Here is a 20740-nt window from a genome sequence, read left to right as displayed (position 1 = left end):
CTTACAGAGCAAATTATGCTAAATTTAATAAGAAAATTCCCATTTTCAATAATCTTAGTTCTCAAAATAAAATAATCTGTAGATTAAATCATCTGAAGCTTATTTTCAGGCATTTAAAATATTTTATTAGTTCCCTTTTAAAGTAAAATACTGGTAACTTCCAAATTCTACTTACCTAGCATTTTGGACAAATAATTTTGTAGCTTTAATGGCATGAAAATAAATACTTCACAATAGTACCTATGAATAAACAGAACATCCAAGTTGTGAATATTGTATTTTTTCACTCACATATAACATGTGTTATGATAGGTGCTAGTTTTGTCAACATATATACTGATATGATTAATACCCATACAAAATATGATGTATAAAAGTGCAGAACTGAAATTTTCATAAAACTATACAGAGAAGTTATACAAAGAAATTAAATCTGGGGGGAAATCATTTTTCACTATTTAAAAATATTGCACATTATGATATAGGTACACACATTAGCTGTTTTTAAAGCCTAAGGTATTAATTACCAAATGATGGATGCAAAGAAAAAAGGAAACACCTTTGACATAATAAGGACATCCATAAAAATAAATAGATAGTCAAAAACTCAAGCAATAAGAAAGGCACTGCCAAGCAGGTCTGAGGTCTATTAGAGAGTAGCTCAACAAATCCAAAACAATCTCTTGGTAATATATCAATTGTCTTTTTTATCTGTCAAAATAATGTCTAAATATATGTGAACAAGGTAATTCCTTTAATAATACACGTTCCAGGTTTTAAAATGTGTTTTCATGGAAAGCACCTTTAAACTATCCCATGATTCTTTTCTGCTTGGAAATAAATACAATAGAAAACTAGAATTGCAAAATTCCTAATTTCATGAGTGAAATGCTATCTCCAGTAAGCCTAATGAGATCTGATAGTTTTGCCTATGTAACTCTCTCCATAACAAAACTCCTCATGTTAGGTATATTTTTCAAGAAAATTAGTACAGATCATACAAATTTAAATTACTAATGATTTTTCTGAGTCTATTCAGTTCTAATATAAAATTTAAGTCAAGTGAATATTCAAGTTTAGTTAAACACATGAACCCTTTCTTGGTTTTAACAAATTTAACCAAATGAAGAAATATGTGGGCAAGTAAATGAAATTATTTTAATTAATCAAATTTCTAAGATTTTCTTTAATGCCCTAAATAAGGAAATGTTAATTAGCTCATTGCCATCTGGTTGCATGATGAAGTTGTCAAGACTGTTTTATATACCCTTTCTTTACAATATTTATTAAGCATTTTAAAATGGTAATTCATGCATTTGTCAAAATAGTTCACAGAAATATTTGTTTCTTTGTGTATCCTTTAGAAATGATTGGCTGTCTTTTATTAGAGTGGAATAGAATTAATATTCTAAACAGCCAGTATATGAGAAGAAAAAAAAAAGGAAGAGAGGAAGGGAGGGAAAAGGTGGTGCAGTGGATAAAATGCCAGACCTGGAGTCAGGAAATCAGAAAGACTCACTTTTCAGAGTTCAAATCCAGCCTCAGACACTCAGACACCCTGTGCAACTCACTTAATCCTGTTGACCTATTTTCCCATCTGAAAAATGAACTAGAGAAGAAAATGGCAAGCTAAAATCCCAAATCTTTTCCAAGAAAACCTCAAATAGGCTTACAAAGTCAAACGTGAGTATGCAACAACAATATAGGTTAGGAACTAAAGCAGACAGTCATGAAATGACTTGCTTAGTCATAGAGCTAAGGAAGTGCCTGAGGCCAAAGAAGATGGAATGGCATATTTGAGGAACTGTACGGAAGCCAATGTTGTAGGAATGTAGAGCATATGAAGAGCACTGATAAAAGAAGTTTAGAAAAGAAGGACCCAGAGCTTTAAATGCCATCTAAAGGAGGATACTTTTGATCCTATGTGTAACAGAAAGTCATTGGAGCTCATTGAGCAGGAAGGTGACAGGATCAGACCTACTCTTTAGAAAACAATCTATTTGGTGCATGGAATATATACACATACATATGTATATATGTTTATATATTCTCAATTATTCTTCTCTGCACATTAGGTACATGAGAAAAGTAATATAGGTTGTGTTTGGGTGTGTGTACATGTTATATATGCACATTATAGGTGTACACATGTGTAGATTTGCATATCTATTTTCATGGTCTATACCTGTGTGTACACACATACACATACAGAGAAACCATCTCCACAACAGACACAGCTAGATAGGTAAATAGCCAGGCAGACGGGTAATTAGATTGATAGATAGATAGATAGATAGATAGATAGATAGATAGATAGATAGATAGACAGACAGACAGACAGACAGATAGACAGATAGGTAGAAGAATGGATGGATGGATAGATACAGAGACATAGACGGATGGATGGAAGAATGATTGGATAGACATAGCTAGGCAGACAGAGAGAGAGAAAGACAGACAGATAGATAAACGGGTGGGTTGATAGATGGATGAGAGAGAGAAAGAGAGAGAGAGAAAGAGAGAGAGAGAGAAAGAGAGAGAGAGAGAGAGAGAGAGGGGAGAGAGAGAGAGAGAGAGAGAGAGAGAGAGAGAGAGAGAGAGAGAGAGAGAGAGAGAGAGAGAGAGAGAGAGAGAGAGAGAGAGATGGAAGGATAGATCTTGGAGAGTGGGTTTCTCTATCTTGCTCAGGCTGAAATGCAATTCATGATTTAACCTCCCTGCTGCTTAAAACACCTGATTTGCTTAAGCCCTGTTGTAGCTCAGAAACCCTGACCTCCTTCACTCCTCTAGCCTCTCTGTTTCCTCAATAGCAATGATTATAAGAGTGTGCCACCACATCCATCCAAAGGCTACATCTTGAAGAATATTGTTAGAAACTTATTTTGAGGGCAAATGATGTCAAACTGACTGGTTACTTCAGGAAGAACAGCAATTCTTCAGTATCCAGCACAGCAGAAACATTTATTTTTTTTAATTAATTTCTTTGTTACATTAAAATACACAGTTGGCTTCCTCCCTTCCTCCCCTCCTCATTAGAGAAGGCATCATTTTACAAAAAGACATATGTTTATATAAAACTATGTCTTATTTATTTCTTTTTAAATTTATTTATTCTTTTTTCTGATGGTGGACATATACGAGTAATTCTCAACTGATTCTTGAATATGCTTTTGGTTCTGTTAATTTTACTCTTCATGACTTCATGTCTTTGTAGGTTTCTTCAAAACAAACCCTGTTTGTCCTTTCTTACAGGACAATAATATCCCATCATACTCATATGCCAGAGGATGATTAACCATTTCCCAATTGATGGGCATCCCTTCAAATTTCCAGTTCTTTGCCACCACAAAGAGAGCTGCTTTAAATATTTTAGAACATATCACTTCTTTTCCTTTTTCTCTGATCTCCTTAGGAAATAAACCTAATATTATTGCTGAGGCAAAAATTATATATAATTTTATATCTTAGTATCATTTCTAAAACAGAGGATCAGTAAGGGCTAGGCAATTGGAGCTATGTGACTTAGCCTGGGTCACACAGCTTACAGATTCCTTCTTTCCAAATTTTATTAAATCACCATAAATTCATTATGAAAGGGCTCATCACTGTTATTTTAAACCCAAAGTAAAATATTCCATCTCTAGGTTGTTATTTTTTTAAATCATTACCTTCCATCTTGGAATCAATGCTATGTATTGGTTCCAAGGCAGAAGAGTGGTAAGGGCTAGGCAATGGGGGTCAAGTGACTTGCTCAGGGTCACACAGCTAGGAAGTGTCTGATACCAGATTTGAACCCAGGACCTCCTATCTCTAGGTCTGGCTCTCAATCCACTGAGCCATCCAGCTGCCCCCCAAAGTAAAATATTCCAATTTTTCAAGGGGACACATGAAAAATGACTATTGACATTTGTATTTTTCAGAGTTGCTGTGAAGAAATTGTTGAAAGAGGGTGATTCAATGATGGGAAGCCAAGTTGCCAGGTATGTGACTACATTTGGTTAATCTGTGTGTTCGGAAAAAAAAAAAGTCTTCAGGGAGCCATACCCAAAAAAGAGGCTTTTTCTCCTCTCTCTGACTCATTATTCACCTACCCAAGATTTTGAGGGAAATTTCCTTTTTTTTTAAACCCTTACCTTCCACTTTAGAATCAGTAGGCATTGGGGTTGAGTCACACAGCTAGGAAATTTGAGAGGTTAAATTTGAACCCAGGACCCCCTGTCTCTTGGCCTGATTCTTTATCTATTGAGCCACCTACCACCCCTGGGAAACAAGATAGAGAATGGATAAATTTGACTTTGTTTTCTATAGATTGGAGAAATTAGACGTTTATCAGCGAAATTTGTTAGAAAATTTTTCCCAGTTCATTGCTTCCCTTCTAATCTTTTCTTTGATGTCTTTTCTATTTATACTAAAAATGATCTATTATCTGTGTACTCTTAGAGAAACCTCACTGCTAAACTTTTTTAAATTATCTACAAAGTTGGCTTCACTTCCTTATCTAGTCTGTCCTCAAACCTTTTTAATTTGTCTTCTGCCTCCCAGTGTACTACTGCTTTTTCTAAGATCACCATTGACCTCTTAATAACTAAATGTTACAAAAATAAATAGTTTGGTACTTTGCTAGATAAGCAAATAAATCAACAGTTAGCCAAAGTTACTGTTAACATGGTTTTTAAATAACCCTTAACGCTCAATAGTTACATTCCACCAAAGTTCTTGTGAACAATAAACAGTTATCTTCCCAATTCTTTTTAAAAGAGCGGTGGGGAATTTTCCGAGTGTTTAATTGGTTTTGGATCCTTTCTTCTTTCAGAGTTGTGGAAAGTAAGAACTCAGCCTTTCCAGTAGGCAGCATCGTGGTGGCTAATTCAGGATGGACAACCCACTCCATCTCTGATGGGAAAAACCTAGAGACGTTGCCTGAAGGGTGGCCAAACACACTACCTGTATCTTTGGCTCTGGGGACCATCGGCATGACAGGGTGAGTCACATGGATTTATTTCATTAAGTTTGACACAGAAAAATTCCACACGTTGAGGCTATTAACCTGGAAAAATATACTTCCCCAAAAAATAAAAATTGTCTGGAAGGAATGAATATTGCACCTTGCAAAACAAAAGGAACGAGAACAAGAGAAGGCCTAGAGAAAATAAGTTTGATAGAGCAAAGGACCTTAGCAGAGGTGAGAGAAAAGTAGTTCAAAAGGCTAATTAGTATCATGGTCCTCTGAGCATTGACTAAGAGGATCCTGTGACCTACTGAGAGAAGGGCTTGAAAGGGATGATCAGAAATGAACCCGTTAGTGGACTTTAAGGTAATCACTGTTCTCTAACCTTGGAGGTAATTTGTTCCTCGGTCAGCTAGCAGACTTTCTCGGGGACACATCTAACAAAAATGGAAACTTAGAGAAAGTCACTTAGGTAACGAGACGAGGCGCGGCTGTGCCATGAAAAGCTCTTGGTTGGTGCTCGTGTTCTTCCTCCTTCCCATACCATCAGCTGTAGCCGTTATTTAAGCGCCAGTTTAGGAATACGAGCCCAAAGCCCTGGACTCACTCTAGTCATCAGCTTTGTAGTGGCGCAGCCCCTACAGACAATTTTCCTGCGGCTTTAATCACCTGAGGAGGCTGAAAGCCCAGAAAGTCGCAGGTGAAGATTAAGAATCAGAGAAATCGAGCCATAGATGAAACAGACAGACACGGAACGCATTGAAAGAACCTTTGCGTGGTCAGCGCTCAGGAGGCGGAGAGTCCAAGAGTGGGCTGAGCGAGCTGCGTTGTTTATTATATGCTTCCGGGATGGAGGGGGCGGGCCAGACGTCAATCAAACAAAGGAAACCCCCGAAGTAGTAACTGAATGTTGACCATCAATTGCAAGATAAAGGAATGGATAGCAAGAGCTCACTCATGAAACCTTCTTCCTCCAGAACACAGGCACCAAGCTATCCAGATGCCAAATGTAGGTCTTTGGCGTAACAAAGAATCTTTACAAATTGTCTGCCAGCTTCCAGACTGCACATAATAAGAGAGGTTCATATTCCACAAAATTTGAGTACAATCCAATTTAAGGGTTCAGAAATCAATCATGTGAAATATTCGAAATATATCCTTAAGCCTGGTCCAGGAGCACTTTGCTCATTAGTCAGGTTTTGAGTCATACCTTTTTTAATACCTTCATGATCCATTATAACTGAAACTCTTCAAGCTTCCCACAGACAATCTGAGAGTAGGAAAGAAGCTATTGCCTTACATACACTGAGGTTATTTTCAGCAGCTTTTGTCTTTCTACCTTCCATTGCTCAATTGATGAACCTTTATAACTGGCTGTTTCATCCAAGTTCTGCTTGAAAAAAATGTGGTGATAATTCGTGTCACAAAATTCCCACAAGCTATCTTGGGAGACATCACTGTACCAAGTTAATCCCCATTCACTTCTCCCTAAAATGTTCCTTTCCTCTGACCAACAAAACATAGTCACCGGGATCCCTGGGAACATCCCCTCCTCTCACATTCACATACTTTGCTGGATTCTTCTCTTTCCCAAATATTAAAGATGCTACTTAGACAGATGTTATATCAGTCATTAGTCTGTGCTTTCTATTTCAGGTGCCAAATTAGGTGAAATTAGGTATTCACCTGCCTAAAATTAATAGACTAAGGAAAATGACATGGTAGAAAGCAATTACATGATGTAATTTTTCCATAACTAAGATGTTATAAATGGAAAACTGGATTCTAAGCAGTCAAATCAGGCTACAAATTCATAAGGAAAGATATGAAACCATATTAAGGAAAAATAGGTAGTGGGTTGGGTGAAGAAGACTTGATATACCAACAGACGTAATAAGAAACTGGGAAGCTCAAGTCATCAGGAAGATCCCTGAGGTTTGTAGCTCAAAAGATGAGAATCATAGGAATTCACATGAAAGTAAATTATCAAAGAAGTTAAGCAATAATAATACTAACTTTCATAACACTTTAAGGTTTGGAGAGTGTTGTACAATATTTCTCTTTTGATCTTTGCAACAAACTTATAAGCAAGGTGCTGTTATTATCCTCATTTTACAGAGGAGAAAATGGAGACTTGTTCATAAGCTAAATAAATGTCTGAGGAAAGATTTGAACTCAGACCTCTAAGTTCAATGATCTATCCAAAATATAAACCTAGTTGCAAAAAAGAGCATAATGGAGTCTTAGAAAGAGAATGAGAAGATAAATTATTTCTTTCCTCTCCCTGAATCTTAAATTCTATTTTAAGATCTAGCTAGAAATCACAGGATATTTTAGTGTTGGAAGGAACTTCAGAGCTACAAGATATTCAGTCTTTCACTGAAGTCTTCTGGTAAAGGTAATACCATATCTCCAAAGAAATCCAGTTCTACTGCTGGATAGATATGGTTATTAGCAAGTTAATCAAATCTAAACTAACCCTTTGACATTCCCAACTGTTGGTCTTAAGTGAGGGGATAAGAAAGGGGGAATGGAAGGGAACCAGAACAAGTCTAATCCCTCTTCTAGTTGACAAAAATACTTGAAGATAACATCAGGTACCCCTAATTTTTCTCTTTTTCAGACTAATAGTCCTTACTTCCTTCTACTAGTTCTCATATGGCATAACCTTGTGGCCCTTAATCACTATGCTTGCATTCCTCTGGACATTAACCAATAGCCTTCATAAAATGTGATGCCTAGAAAGTTTTTAATATTGTTCCTCAAATAAACACTTTAAATTCCCACAGCTAAATTAGATCCATTTCCCCCAGAGGAACAGAGCAATGGGAAAATGCTGGGCCCTAGTACAAAACACTGAAGCTAGAGAGAATAATTGATTAGAGTCGGAGCTTGTAGGTTCAACATCCAAATCCCTCTTATTCAAGAACCTATAAGACCAAAGTAACAAAAGGGATTAACAACTGTGAACTTGTACAAATCAGGCAAAATTCTGTTAAAAGCTGAAGGTTTTCCCTCTTTTCTCTTTTCCTTTATGTTTCAAAAGTAAATAGGTGGAACAATGAACTTGAAGTTTCTTTGTTGTGAATAGGACTCAACCTGTTTAAGTAAAGAATTTAAGATCTTTTATGATATTTAAAGATCCTAGTGAAGAACTGAAATAGTAACTAGGATCCCAGGCTGACCTCTGGGGATATTTCTGTAGGGATTAAAATTTAGAAATTTGACTAAAATATAAGAATTCTAAGTAATATTGTGGTCACCGATTTAAAAATATTATAGCTCAAATCAAGTGACTTTTAGTAGCTTTTATTTACAAAAAGGTGGAAAGAGTGAAAGTACAGAAATGTAAGAAGAAGGTATAGAAAATGTCTAGCCTATCACACTAAATGTCACTCCAGTGTCCTGCTCAGCCCTGGCAAGGCTTGTTAACCCTAAGCCAGAGGACCCAGTGGTGTTTTGTGCAAAGGTTCTACCAACACAACCTCCTCCAGGAGGAAGAGGCCTCTCCAGAACTAATCTCTCCAGAAGCCATGAAGGGAAGGCCAGCTACTCACTCACCCAAAATGAAGTCCAAAGGAGAAGATCCAGGAGCAGTCCAAGAAGCCAAGGACCCAAGTCAAAGCAGGGGCCAAAGTCCAAAGCCACCTCCAAGAGGCAAGTCACCCGCTGAAGCTCCAAGCCAAAGATTCAAGCCAAAGACTCAAGCCAAAGACTCAAGCCAAACACTCCCTGGACGAGCAGTTCAGAACTTTTTATAGTCCTTTTTCCACATCACTTCCTGTCCCTTCCACTATTCAGAGGGGCCAATCACAGCTTCCAAATTTCCTAGTACTTCCCAGGGGGCAGTGTCTGTGGGATCCACCTCTCATCCTCTGAGGGTGTAAACTCTTATCAAAGGATTCACAAGTTTCTGGAGTTGTCACCCATTTTAGTAAGTGACTTAGGAACTCCCTTACTTAGTGTTAGGTAGGGATGTTTTAAGTTTGGGGTTGACTAATTTAAAAATAGACAAAGAGAATACAGAATTCCTTTTCACATGTCAAAGCATATTTCAGTTGGCACTTGAATTATTATAAAGAACATTACTGTGAAATAACAGATTTGTGTTGAATGTGCTTTTATTTCTAAATGGTTTAATAACAACTTCTAAACAATAGTTCTCCAAGATTTAAATGCACAATTGCTTCTAAAAAGAATATATATGGAGGAAGCTCAATGAATTGAGAGCCAGGCCAAGTCCTGGGTTCAAATGTGACCCCAGATACTTCCTCGCTGTATAACCCTGAGCAAGTCACTTAACCCTCACTGCCTTGACTTTAGCACTCTTCTGCCTAGAAACTAATACAGAGTATTATTTCCAAGACAGAAGGTAAGGGTTTAAAAAAATAATATATCATCTATTCTGTGAAGTATAAAGGGGTAAGTTGGAGGATATAAAATATTGTCAGTGTGAGGGAATAACAAGTAAAGATTGCTTTTTCAATGTCTTCTTCCTTTTTTTCTTCCCCCTCTCCTCTTCCCATCTATCCTACCCCTCTCACTCCTCTAAATGAACTAAAGGAAGAAGTTTGTATTGCTTTATTTGGTTGGCAAAGTCCACAGTTTGTAGTTACCAAAGTGTTTGGTTGTTTCTCCTCAGCTTAACAGCCTACTTTGGCCTCCTTGACATCTGTGATCTGAAAGAGGGACAAACTGTGATCGTCAATGCAGCATCAGGAGCAGTGGGCTCAGTGGTGGGACAGATTGCTAAAATCAAAGTAAGTGGAAAGGACAGACACTTTATATGTCAGGATGTCATTTATCATTTACAAAATGAAAGGACTGGATAAAATTATCCATAAGATCCCTTCCAGTTCAAAAACTCAATGACTATGAAATTATTTCATCGCTTACTTTGAAGAGAAGAGATCAGTTAGTCTGTCAAAATACAGATTGGAGGATAAGATAGAAGTCAGGAAACATGAGAAGATCAGAGTACTTTCAAGATAAGTTGCACGCTGTTATTTAAGCAATCATTACACTCAAGGCCAAATTAGAAATTATATTTCTCAAACATGGGCATTCTCAACTTTTTTTGTGTTATAGGATCTTCTGGCAATCTGGTGGCCCTCTTCTCAGAATGTTTTCAAATGCATTTTAAAAATACATAAGGTTTCAAAAAAAACCAAAGGTCAATGAAAATAAAACTAATTTCTTCCCTATCCAACCTTCATGAACTCCATCATATTTGATGGGTCCACAAGGGATCCATAGATCTTAAGAACCCCTATTGATACCACAATGATGTTTTGCAAGGAAGAAATCAACTGTCTTTATGCCAACCTTAAATCTATCTTGCTCCATTTTAAACCCATTTTTTTAACCTTTACCTTCCACCTTAGAATCAAGACAGAAGAGTAGTAAGGGCTAGGCAATGGGGGTCAAGTGACTTGCCCAAGGTCACACAGCTGGGAAGTGTCTGAGACCATATTTGAACCCAGGACCTCCCATCTCTAGGCCTGGATCTCAATCCACTGAGCTACTCAGCTGCCCCCTAAACCCATTTTTTTTGCAAGTTAGTGTACATTCAACATCCTAACAGCCTACCAAGGGAATGGTGACATCTCTATTCTAGAGTTTTGCTTCATAAACAAAACTGTGAAGGATCAAATGATCTTGAAATGCTTTAGGGCTTGCATTGCCTCCTGGTGGAGGATTCTATGAATAGTTAAAATTTCTAAAACCTTTCTTCCAAAGAAAGGGAGTTGATATTTAGGGTTAAGTCTTCTGGGGTTAGGTAGGACTGAGTTATAGGCCATCTTTGAGCCTTTTAAAAGTCAATGGATAGGGGAGGGAAAGAACATGAATCATGTAACCATGGAAAAATAATCTAAATTAATTTTTTTTAAGTCAAGGGTTTCCTTTTTTCTTTAGGGCTGCAAAGTAGTTGGCTCTGCTGGCTCAGAAGAAAAGGTCGCATACATTAAAAAACTTGGTTTTGATGTTGCCTTTAACTATAAGACAGTAAAATCTTTGGAAGATACATTAAAGAAAGCTGCTCCAGAAGGCTACGATTGCTATTTTGACAATGTAAGTTCAAACTGTTTTCACCAACAAAGGTACCATCTTAAATCATCACAACAAAGCAATGTGCCTAGTGTTACAATTAAAATTTAGTTTCTTTGCTAAAGTATTATATTTTTATGAGGTTTATTAAAGATTAAGAAATAAAGAAATTACAGAAAATACAAAATAAGAAAGCACGTGCAACCTGAGAGAGAGAGAGAGAGAGAGAGGGAGGGAAGGAGGGAGAGCTTTTGCTCTCAGCCTGGGTAAGGACTCAGGGAGATTAGAGGGAATTCTGGGAGCTACTAAGGACTCCTGGGAATTGAAGTCAGGGGTTCAAATCTCCATTTTACACTGGAGAGACACTTTTTGGATTCTCATCTGTAAAAGGGGCAAAGGTTGTATGAAAGAGTTGTATGAGGGTTATACAAAGTCCCATTAGTATTTGTTGCCATGTCCTTGTGTGAGATAAAGGAATGATGATTTCTTCTATTATTAATCTATAGATAGATATTAATCTATAGATAGAAAACTGGGTTACTTATAAAAATTAAAATCAAGGAGTCGGTAATTTTGATTTGCCTGTGAAATAAAAATTATTCATAAACAAACTTGATGTTTGGGAGAAGTAGAGGGAATTCTGCAACTATTTCAGAAAAATCAACTCTTGTTCTCCCTGAAGAGTTCTAGTCCTTCTATGAGTGAGAAACCTCACACTTCAATCCTGCCTCATTTGGTTTCAGGCATCAGTTTCTACTACGGAAGTTTCTAAGTTCTAGCCCATAATAAGTTTCATTCATAGGCCTACCCAAGGAACTGGACAAAGAACAGAGTGAACCCTTCAAGAAAAAGATTTACTTCCAAGGTTTTACATATAGTTATTTCAGTGAATGCTAATGTAAGTTCCTTGAGGGCAAGTATTATGCCTTACTTATCTTTGCAATGGAAATTGCACTTAGTAAGAGCTTAAAACACATGTGAAGTAAAGAAACCATAATATACTCATATCTATTCACATAATCTCCAGAATTGAAAGGAACCTCAGAAGCCATCTGGTCCAATTTATCCTTAAAAAGGAATCCTTTTACAACATTGCTGACCATCTAGCTTCCACTCAAGGATCTCTCTTGATAGAGAATCCACTATTTCTCAAGGCAGCCCATTCAACCTTTGAACAATTCTATTTGACAAGAAGCTTTTCATCGCTTCAAGGCAAAAATCTGTGTCTCTGCAGTGCATTTTTCTTAGTACTGTCCTCTGGGGTCAAACAGACCAAGTGTTAGATTTAAATTAGTTTTGAGGTTTAAATTGTTGTAGATAAGAGAGTGGGAGCCATAAACTGTGATAATTAAAATGTTTGGGAGCAAGGGAAATATATATATCAATTATGACCACTGAAATGTTTTCTACTGTATCTTGGGTTTATATAAATATAAGATGGTTGCCAGGGAATATATTCCCAATTATGAATATGCCCAAACCAACTGGGTTTTATAGAGAAATTTAATTTATAATACACTGATTAATCAATAGAAAAAGAGAGAAAGTAAGAAAGGAATAAAAATGAAGGGTCTCAAGCCAATAAGGCCTAGACCTCAGTCCTAAGAGATAAATCAGTCAGTTGGTTTTATCACTCACCCAAGATCTCTCTAGGTAAGGCTTCTCATGCCAACCTCAGGCTCCACCTTCAAGAGAGCCTCCTTTCAAGAAATGTTTTCAGAGAATTCTCCTCCTGACTCCTCCTGAGTTCTCCTTCCACAGCCTCCTTCAAGACCTCTCTAACAGCTCTCCCTCCAGGAACTCTCTCCTCTCCGACCTCCTCCAGAGCAAAACCTCTTCAGAGCAAAACCTCCTCCTCCTCTGTCCTCAGACCCTGCTATCTTTAAGGAAACCATCTAAGTCCCCTCCCCTCAGTTCTCACATCTACCAATCACTGTCGATGTCTCCCCTGTGCCAATGGTGGCTCTAGCTTAACCCAGGACCACCCAGAGGTCTGCCCCCTTTGCACATGTCTGTTGAAGGTCATATTCTCAAATAATTAAATCTTGATTTTTGCTGCAGCCCTTCCTAAATCCTGTTACTCTGAGTAGGGTGGAGATTGTAGTTTCCAAGACCTGGTTCTGTCATTCCAAGTATCTCTATTGTATCAATTCTAAAATCAATCATGACTCAAACAACTTCCTGTTCTATGCTTAAGAATAGGTCAAAGCCCTTTCCATTGTTTAGCAAAAGGTTTCTGTCCTAAAGTAGTCTTAAGTAGGGAGGAGAAGGATCCTCCCATGCCAAGGAGTTTCATATTCCAATAGAGTTCTTACTATCAGTAGGAAATTTTTTCAAGTATGAAATTTCCCAATGGTGAAATTTCCAACATTCATAAGTCTAAGAAATTTTAAGGTTTACACAAGTCTGGTCCCCTTTTCATATAATTGCTCTTCAAATATCTAAGGACAACTAGTATGTCCCACCTAACCCTTTGAGTGTTCGCTTCTCCAAGTCAAACATTCACAGATCTTCAACAGACCCTCATATGGTATTGTTTCTATGGCCTTACCATTCTGACTACCTCCTCTGCATGTATTCATCTCCAACATCCTTAAAATGGGGTCCTCTGAACAGAGCACAGTATCTCAGATATAGTCTGACCAAGGCAGAATATAGCAAGGATTATCAACTCCCTCATTCTGAACATGATATATAGCTATCAATGCAGCATAAGATGGAATTAGCATTTTTTTTGTTTTTGCTTCCATGTCATATTATTGGTGGCTATTGGGCTTGAATTCACTAAAATTCTGATTTTTTTCCTTAAAAATGTATTTCTCCTCATTAAGTTCTATCTCACTAGATTCAGCCCATCATTCAAACCTGTCAAGAACATCTGAGATTGGGGCAGCTGGGTTGCTCAGTGCATTAAGAGCCAGGCCTAGAGATGGGAGGTCCTAGGTTCAAATCTCAGCCACTTCCTAGCTGTGTGACCCTGGGCAAGTCACTTGACCCCCATTGCCTAGCCCTTACCCCTCTTCTGCCTTGGAGTCAATACACAGTATTGATTCTAAGACAAGGTAAGGGTTTAAAAAAAATTTTTTTAAGAACATCTGAGGTTCTTCCCCTTTTGTGAATGTGTTAGCTATGCCTCCTAACTTTGTGTTATCAGGTCAACAAAAATTCATTAAGTGGCTACTATATGTCAGGCACTGTGTTAAGCAATGGGGATATAATGTAGGGGGGAAATCCCTGCCTTCAAGGTGCTTACAATCTCAAAGGAAAGAAAGCATTTAAATAACATTGTGCAAATAAGATATATATTGGATAAACTAAAGATAATCTCTGGGGGAAGATACTAGCGTTAAGGAAGATTGGGAAAGTCTTTCAGAAAACAAAATTTTAGTCAATTTATTTAAGGAAGCCAAGGAAGAAGCAAAGGAGGAGAGGACTCCAGGCTAAAAATCTGTTAACATATATGTTAAGTAACATGTTTTCTTTTGTTTTACTGATAGAGTAGATCAGCACAAAGTCAAGGAGGCAGTCCTCTAGAGATCTCTCTTGAAGACTTCTTCAACAACTACTTTTTCCATGCAATCATTCAACTAGACCCAAGTCTACCAAATGCTACTGTAATCTAATATTCATCCCTTCATCTTTTCCACAAAGAGATTATGGAGGAATTTATCAAGTCCTTTGCTAAAATAGAAACATACTGTCTTTTCTGATGTATCAATCAAGCTACAATGTAAGAGGTATGCGAGGTTAGTCTAGCAAATTCTTAATGAAGTTCTGTCTGTTTCCCTTGTATTTGTATACAGATCATTCCTTTAACAACGCATAACAATACATTCTAGAATTTTGTTAGGAACCAAAGTTAAACACACTGGCCTACAGTTTGGAGAAGATAAATTATTCCCTTTTGAAAATAAGTACGTCTATTCATCTCCATTCTTTGGCTTATTTGAGAGAAGCAATGTTTCTAGAAAAAGCAGAAGAAACAACCTAGGAAAGAAAGCCAGAAAAAAATCATCCTGAGGTGATTAAGTCCTGGAATGGGTTTTTGTATAAACGGTAGGATGCCAAGCCAGGAGGGGTCTTTGGCTTTTGCTGGGGCTCTAGTAGGCAGGCTGCTGGGACTCTGGCTTTTGTCTCTTCTAGCACCCTTTCCTCTTCCCTTACTCCTTTCTCCTTTACAACAATACTCTGTGATCCCTGTATGAAGTGTCAACATTTTTCTTTGATGAGATAAACCAGTGTTAAGTAAATGATGAGTAAAAGCATTTGATGAACAAGCAAAGAAAGACAGACAGACAGACAGACAGACAGAGAAACTGCATTATTCTATGCAACTATGGTCGAGTCCCCAGATAGTAACTGCTACTTTCAAGGTCTAAAGGGTTCTTGGATTTCCCAAGCATGTGATCTTCAAAAGAGAGGCCACATGGAGTTATTGATAGAGAGCTGCCCTGGATAGAGTATGCAGTGCAGTTTCCATCATCATGTGTCAAATTCTCTATGCCTGACTATATTGATGAAAGGGGAATTCCTTTGGAGGGGAGTAGCTTGACTGCTAGATACCATGGCCAGAGGGAAAGAAAGATACATTTCCTTCTCTCTTCACCTAAACTATTGAACTCACCTAGGGCTTAACTGCTTAACTATTGACAAATGAGTGCTTAATATTTTACTTGTCCAAAGAAATCGCTCCCTTACCAACTCATCAAAGAAAAATGTTGACACTTCATACAGGGATCACAGAGTATTGTTGTAAAGGAGAAAGGAGTAAGGGAAGAGGAAAGGGTGCTAGAAGAGACAAAAGCCAGAGTCCCAGCAGCCTGCCTACTAGAGCCCCAGCAAAAGCCAAAGACCCCTCCTGGCTTGGCATCCTACCGTTTATACAAAAACCCATTCCAGGACTTAAGAAAGGGAACCCTGGGAAGAGTAGGAAATACTGGGGGATTTAGTCCCCGGGTTACAATTTTTTTTTTACAACACACTTTCCCCACTGGGATCTGTTGGGAGACCAGTCTCCCCAATGGATCATTTTAAACATAATCAACTTTTAACTCTAAAGATTTTTAACTACAGGTACATACAGCATTGCAGTTTCTAAGGGAAAATTACAATAATTTGGGAATAAGAGGGAAAGAGAGAGAAAAAGAACAAAACCAATTGGGGGCAGTCCCCTTTGGCATGAAAGTGCACATTCAAAACAAATGCATTCAACCTCCCAAAGTTCCATTCAGCACATTCAAAAGTTCTCTTAGACTCTTTTGGAGCAGCATGTGGTCTCTGCAGGCATCTTCATGGCACCTTCTGCAAGCAGTTCACTTTTCCAGATTCTGGGAGGTAGAAAGTCTCTTATTCTAAAAATTCTCTCAAAAAATTGCAAAATATGATAATAACACAGTATTAATACCTTACTAAACACATTTTAAAAAATCATATCATCTGTGACCACTTCCCACAATTACATCTACTAGAGGAGGGAAGAAGAGATCACCAAATCAACTTTCCATCACATGTGTATCATAGATAATTCACAGATCTCATGAATGCATTTTTTAACATAACAGCTTAGTCATGGAGTGCCAGAGCTACCCACAACTGGCATGTTTAAAATAGCTAGAATAGAAAAGACAGACTACTTTTCTATTCTTCTTTTGCTTTATTATTAAATCATTAGCTCCTTGGGAATCTCAGTGACCATAAGACAGGAGTTACAAAGATACTTATGAATATTGACTTTCATTCTCTGGTTTTGTCTTTGGTAATTAGGTAGGTGGAGCATTTACAAATGCAGTTATCCCCCAGATGAAGAAATATGGAAGAATTGCTATATGTGGGGCCATTTCTACATATAATAGTGAAGAGCCTCAACAAGGTACGGTAATCATGTACTATCACGGATGTGGGTTGAACAAGTAAAAATGCATCAAAAACGAATATGCAATTATATGCCCATCCTTTTGTTCATCGATAGCTATTTTATAGGGAATAATTCCATTTTAGGATAAGCTTCTATTTCAGTTCTTGTGTGAAGAAAGTCAGAAAAGATAATCTACCCTCTCTCAGACTCCTGGGGTCAAAAACAGACCAGCAGATTACAGAGTGTCTGCTTCCTCATCTGAAACATAACAAAATGCCCCAAGGCCAGCATGGCTATGTGTTTTCTGTATAATGTAAGAATCTGTGAGAAATGGTTCTTACTGAGAAGCTATTTGCTTTATAAGGATCAACCTTCCCTATTGACTAATTTATTTTTCTCCTTCCTATAGACAAAATAATTTCTTTTTACTGACTTGCATCCTAATTTGTAATTGAGTTTTCTTGTCATGAAAGTTTAATTGATATTAGTATTTTCCCCAAATACCACACTCTCTGATGATTCCATCTACCTTTTTATTTCTGAGTGTGGCCAGCTTCAAAGCCTCTGGTTTTCTCCTTCTCTTCCTCTACCCCACTTTCTAATTTCTCTTCTATAAGAGAGTGGTGGAAAACAAAATGGAGGAAGCCAAAACTGTCCTCTTCTGTGATATTCCCCATATCTTTGGAAGGCATCTCAACAGAGTTCTTGTTCCAGTTATATCCAACTCTCTGGAACCCCATTTAGGGTTTTCTTGACTTGGCCATTTCCTTCTCTGGCTCATTTTACAGATGAGGAAACTGAGACAAACAGGGTTACATGACTTTTCCCAGGGTCACACAGCTAGTAAGTGTCTGAGACCAGATTTGAATTCAGGAAGAGGAATCTCCCTGACTTCAGGCCCAGCATTTTATCTACTGTGACACTTAGCAGCCCAATTTAGAACCTTTTAACTTCATAGCTATTTTTTAAGTACAAATCTGATGACTTAGCATTTGAGGGGAAATACATCTTCCACACAATATTATCTCCTCTTTACCATCAATAGAATATGAATGCCTCCTTTCCAAAATATGGGATGACTTGCTAAGAATCTTCAAATATATGAAAAGACATTTCCCCCCCAGAGGGCACCAACAGATTGTTTTTCATGTCTACTAAAGACAAAATGAATTGGAACCAAATGAAGCAGGAGTAAATTAAGTTAGGTAGAAGAACTAAAATTAGGGAGCAGAAACAAGACTAGAAACAAAAGTAGGACGTTACCTAGCACATAATATGCTGGGAGTGGGGTAGAGGAAAAAGGATAGTAGAAGGCACAAGGATTATTTTTCATATTACTTTTTATTAATGCATATATTTTTAATGTCAGAAAATTTTTGCTATCCTGGTTCTTTTCTTAAAGGACCAAGCCCAATCCCCCATATTACAATTAGAGAGACACAATTTTCAAACTCTTCCTAGAGTATTTAAGCGCCTTAGCTCTGTCTAAGGTGACAGGGGCCTGTGATTTTATTAGCATACCAAACTTTCAGATGATAAACCCCCTTGACCAATGAAGATTGACATTTATAATCTTAAGAGAGTGTCTGGAGTACTGAGAACTTAAGTGGTGCCCAGAATCACACATTAACTATGTTTAAGAGGTAGAACTTAAACCCAGGTTTTCCTATTCAGATCAACTCTCTATCCACTATGCCAATCTGCCCCTAAGTTATGGTGCAAGGGACCAAATGGTGTAGAAAAGTAGTGATTCAGATCCTCTCAGAGGCTTTTGTTTTTCTTAAAAAATATATTTTTCCATGTTTACACAATTCATTTTCTTTCTCACCTCTCTTCTCACATAGTAAGACAAGCAATTCTACTGGGTTATACAAGTATTATGATGATAGCTATTTCCATATTATTCATTTTTGTAACAGAGTAATCTTTTAAACAAAACACTTAAGCCTATTTGCCTCAGTTCCTCATCTGTAAAATGAGCTGGAGAAGGAAATGGCAAACCACTTCAGTATCTTTGCCAAGAAAACTACAAATAAGTTACAAAGAGTCAGACACAACTGAAACAACTGAACAACAATAATAATTTATAGTATTTTTTTGGTTAGTTTTAAACACTTACCTTCTTTCTTAAAATCAATACTAAGTATCAGTTTCAAGGCAAAAGGGCAGTAAATAGTAGGCAATGGGGATTAAGGGACTTGCCCAGGATCACACAGTTAGAAAGTGTCTAAGGGCAGATTTGAACCTAGGACCTCTCATCTCCAGGCCTGAATCTTTATCCACTGAGCCACCTATCTGCCCCTATATTATTTTTTTGATTCTGCTCACTAATATGCCAATCCACAAAAATCTTCCTATGTTTTCCTGAATTCTTCATATTTATCATTTCTTACCATATGATAATACTCTACCACAATCATATGCTGTATCTTTTTTTCCAATCATTCTCCAGTAGGTAAATACCCACTGGGCTTCCAAAGAGTACTGCTATTGATATTTTGGTATACTTTGACCTGTTGTTTTGATCTTTGACTTCCTGGGTTTAGATGCTCAGTAATGAGATTAATGGGTCAAAGCATATTGACCATTTAGAATGAAAATGATGCTTGCTGGAACATATTAAACTTTCTTTGGTTTTCATAACCTTTTCTTTTCCTGTGTGCTTATAAAACCTCAGCACTAATGACATAAATATATCATGTGCTCCTCCTTACAGGAATCTATATTCAACATCCCTTTATCTATAATGAGATACGCATGGAAGGATTTATTGTCCATCGCTGGCAAGGAGACATCCGCCAGAAGGGTCTAAAAGACTTGCTGAAATGGGTCTTAGAGGTAAGACAGTCTAATTTTATGGAGGTTTCTCTCTTCTGAAAGTCTTTGCTGTAAATTTCTACCACAATTCTTCCCATAGACAGATTTCTTTTATACTCAGTCTGAGTCTTATGAGATTGGAATCTTTAAGCTTTAGCTGTAGCAGCCTCCTGTTACAAGATCTTCTTGTGTGGGTTGAGCACCTAAAAGGGAAGTTAGGGACTATGGGAATATGGGTGGAAGGGTTAAAGATTAAGGGATAAAGGACACGGGAGAGAAAATAGACAAAAAGACACAGGGATCTTCAGCATCCCATTCAGCCTGTCAGCTCTTCCTCTGATGGTTAGAGAGAGTCAGACTGGTGAACTGAATTTTATTGCGGTTTCAAGGAATGGGGGACCTGGGATTGTGATAGAAACTTTAGCATCATATTGGCAATCAACAACAAGACAAAAGATTAGCTACCAACACATAGCCAGTGCCCAGACCAGAAGCTCATTTGAAAGTCCTCCAGAGCATTTCCTCCTGGCATCATCTCATTCAAATGTTGAGTGTATGTGTCTTTAAGCTATTGAAATTGCATGCCAGCCTTCCAGACTGCAGACAATGGGAGAGGCTTGAGTTCCACAAAATTGGAGCCCCAATTCAATTTAAGGATTCAGAAATCAACATGTGAAATATTAGAAATACATCCATAAGTCTGGTCCGTGAACACTTTGCTCATTAGAGACACCTTCTCAATACATCTTTAATATCTACATGATTCGTTTATATCTGGAACCCTTTATTAGCAATGGAGTTTCTTGGCAAAATATATACAACTTATACTCTCACAAGTCCTTTGAAAACAGGAATATAATTTTTTTCTTAAAAGTTAAAACTTCCAATTTACTTCAAAAAGCCTCATGCTGATATGAAGATAACTGATTATTTCTGTGAACTACAAGCTCAACTGGTTTCTACTATGCTAGAAAGGCTTTGAGTACCATCCTGGCTGGATTCAGTATCTGCTCTGTAAGGAATAGCATAGGTAAACAGAGAAAGTCATTATCTAAAAAGGATGGACTCTAGAT

General features: G+C 37.5%; 1 protein-coding gene across 1 annotated transcript in view; it reads left to right on the top strand.

The window, feature by feature from the left end:
• The window catches only part of PTGR1 (prostaglandin reductase 1), a 34593-nt gene that overhangs the window by 12251 nt on the left and 1602 nt on the right, over positions 1–20740 (top strand). Inside the window, exons 4-9 of the mRNA XM_001365518.4 lie at positions 3921–3980; positions 4814–4981; positions 9591–9708; positions 10865–11020; positions 16760–16865; positions 19567–19688. Of these exons, the coding sequence (XP_001365555.1) occupies positions 3921–3980; positions 4814–4981; positions 9591–9708; positions 10865–11020; positions 16760–16865; positions 19567–19688 (730 nt within the window). The remainder of the gene's footprint in view (positions 1–3920; positions 3981–4813; positions 4982–9590; positions 9709–10864; positions 11021–16759; positions 16866–19566; positions 19689–20740) is intronic.

This window comes from Monodelphis domestica, chromosome 7 (genome assembly GCF_027887165.1).
Source record: "Monodelphis domestica isolate mMonDom1 chromosome 7, mMonDom1.pri, whole genome shotgun sequence".
Taxonomy (NCBI): Eukaryota; Metazoa; Chordata; class Mammalia; order Didelphimorphia; family Didelphidae; genus Monodelphis; species Monodelphis domestica.
Note: the sequence above shows the minus strand (reverse complement) of the source record. Positions and strands in the feature narration are given on the sequence as shown.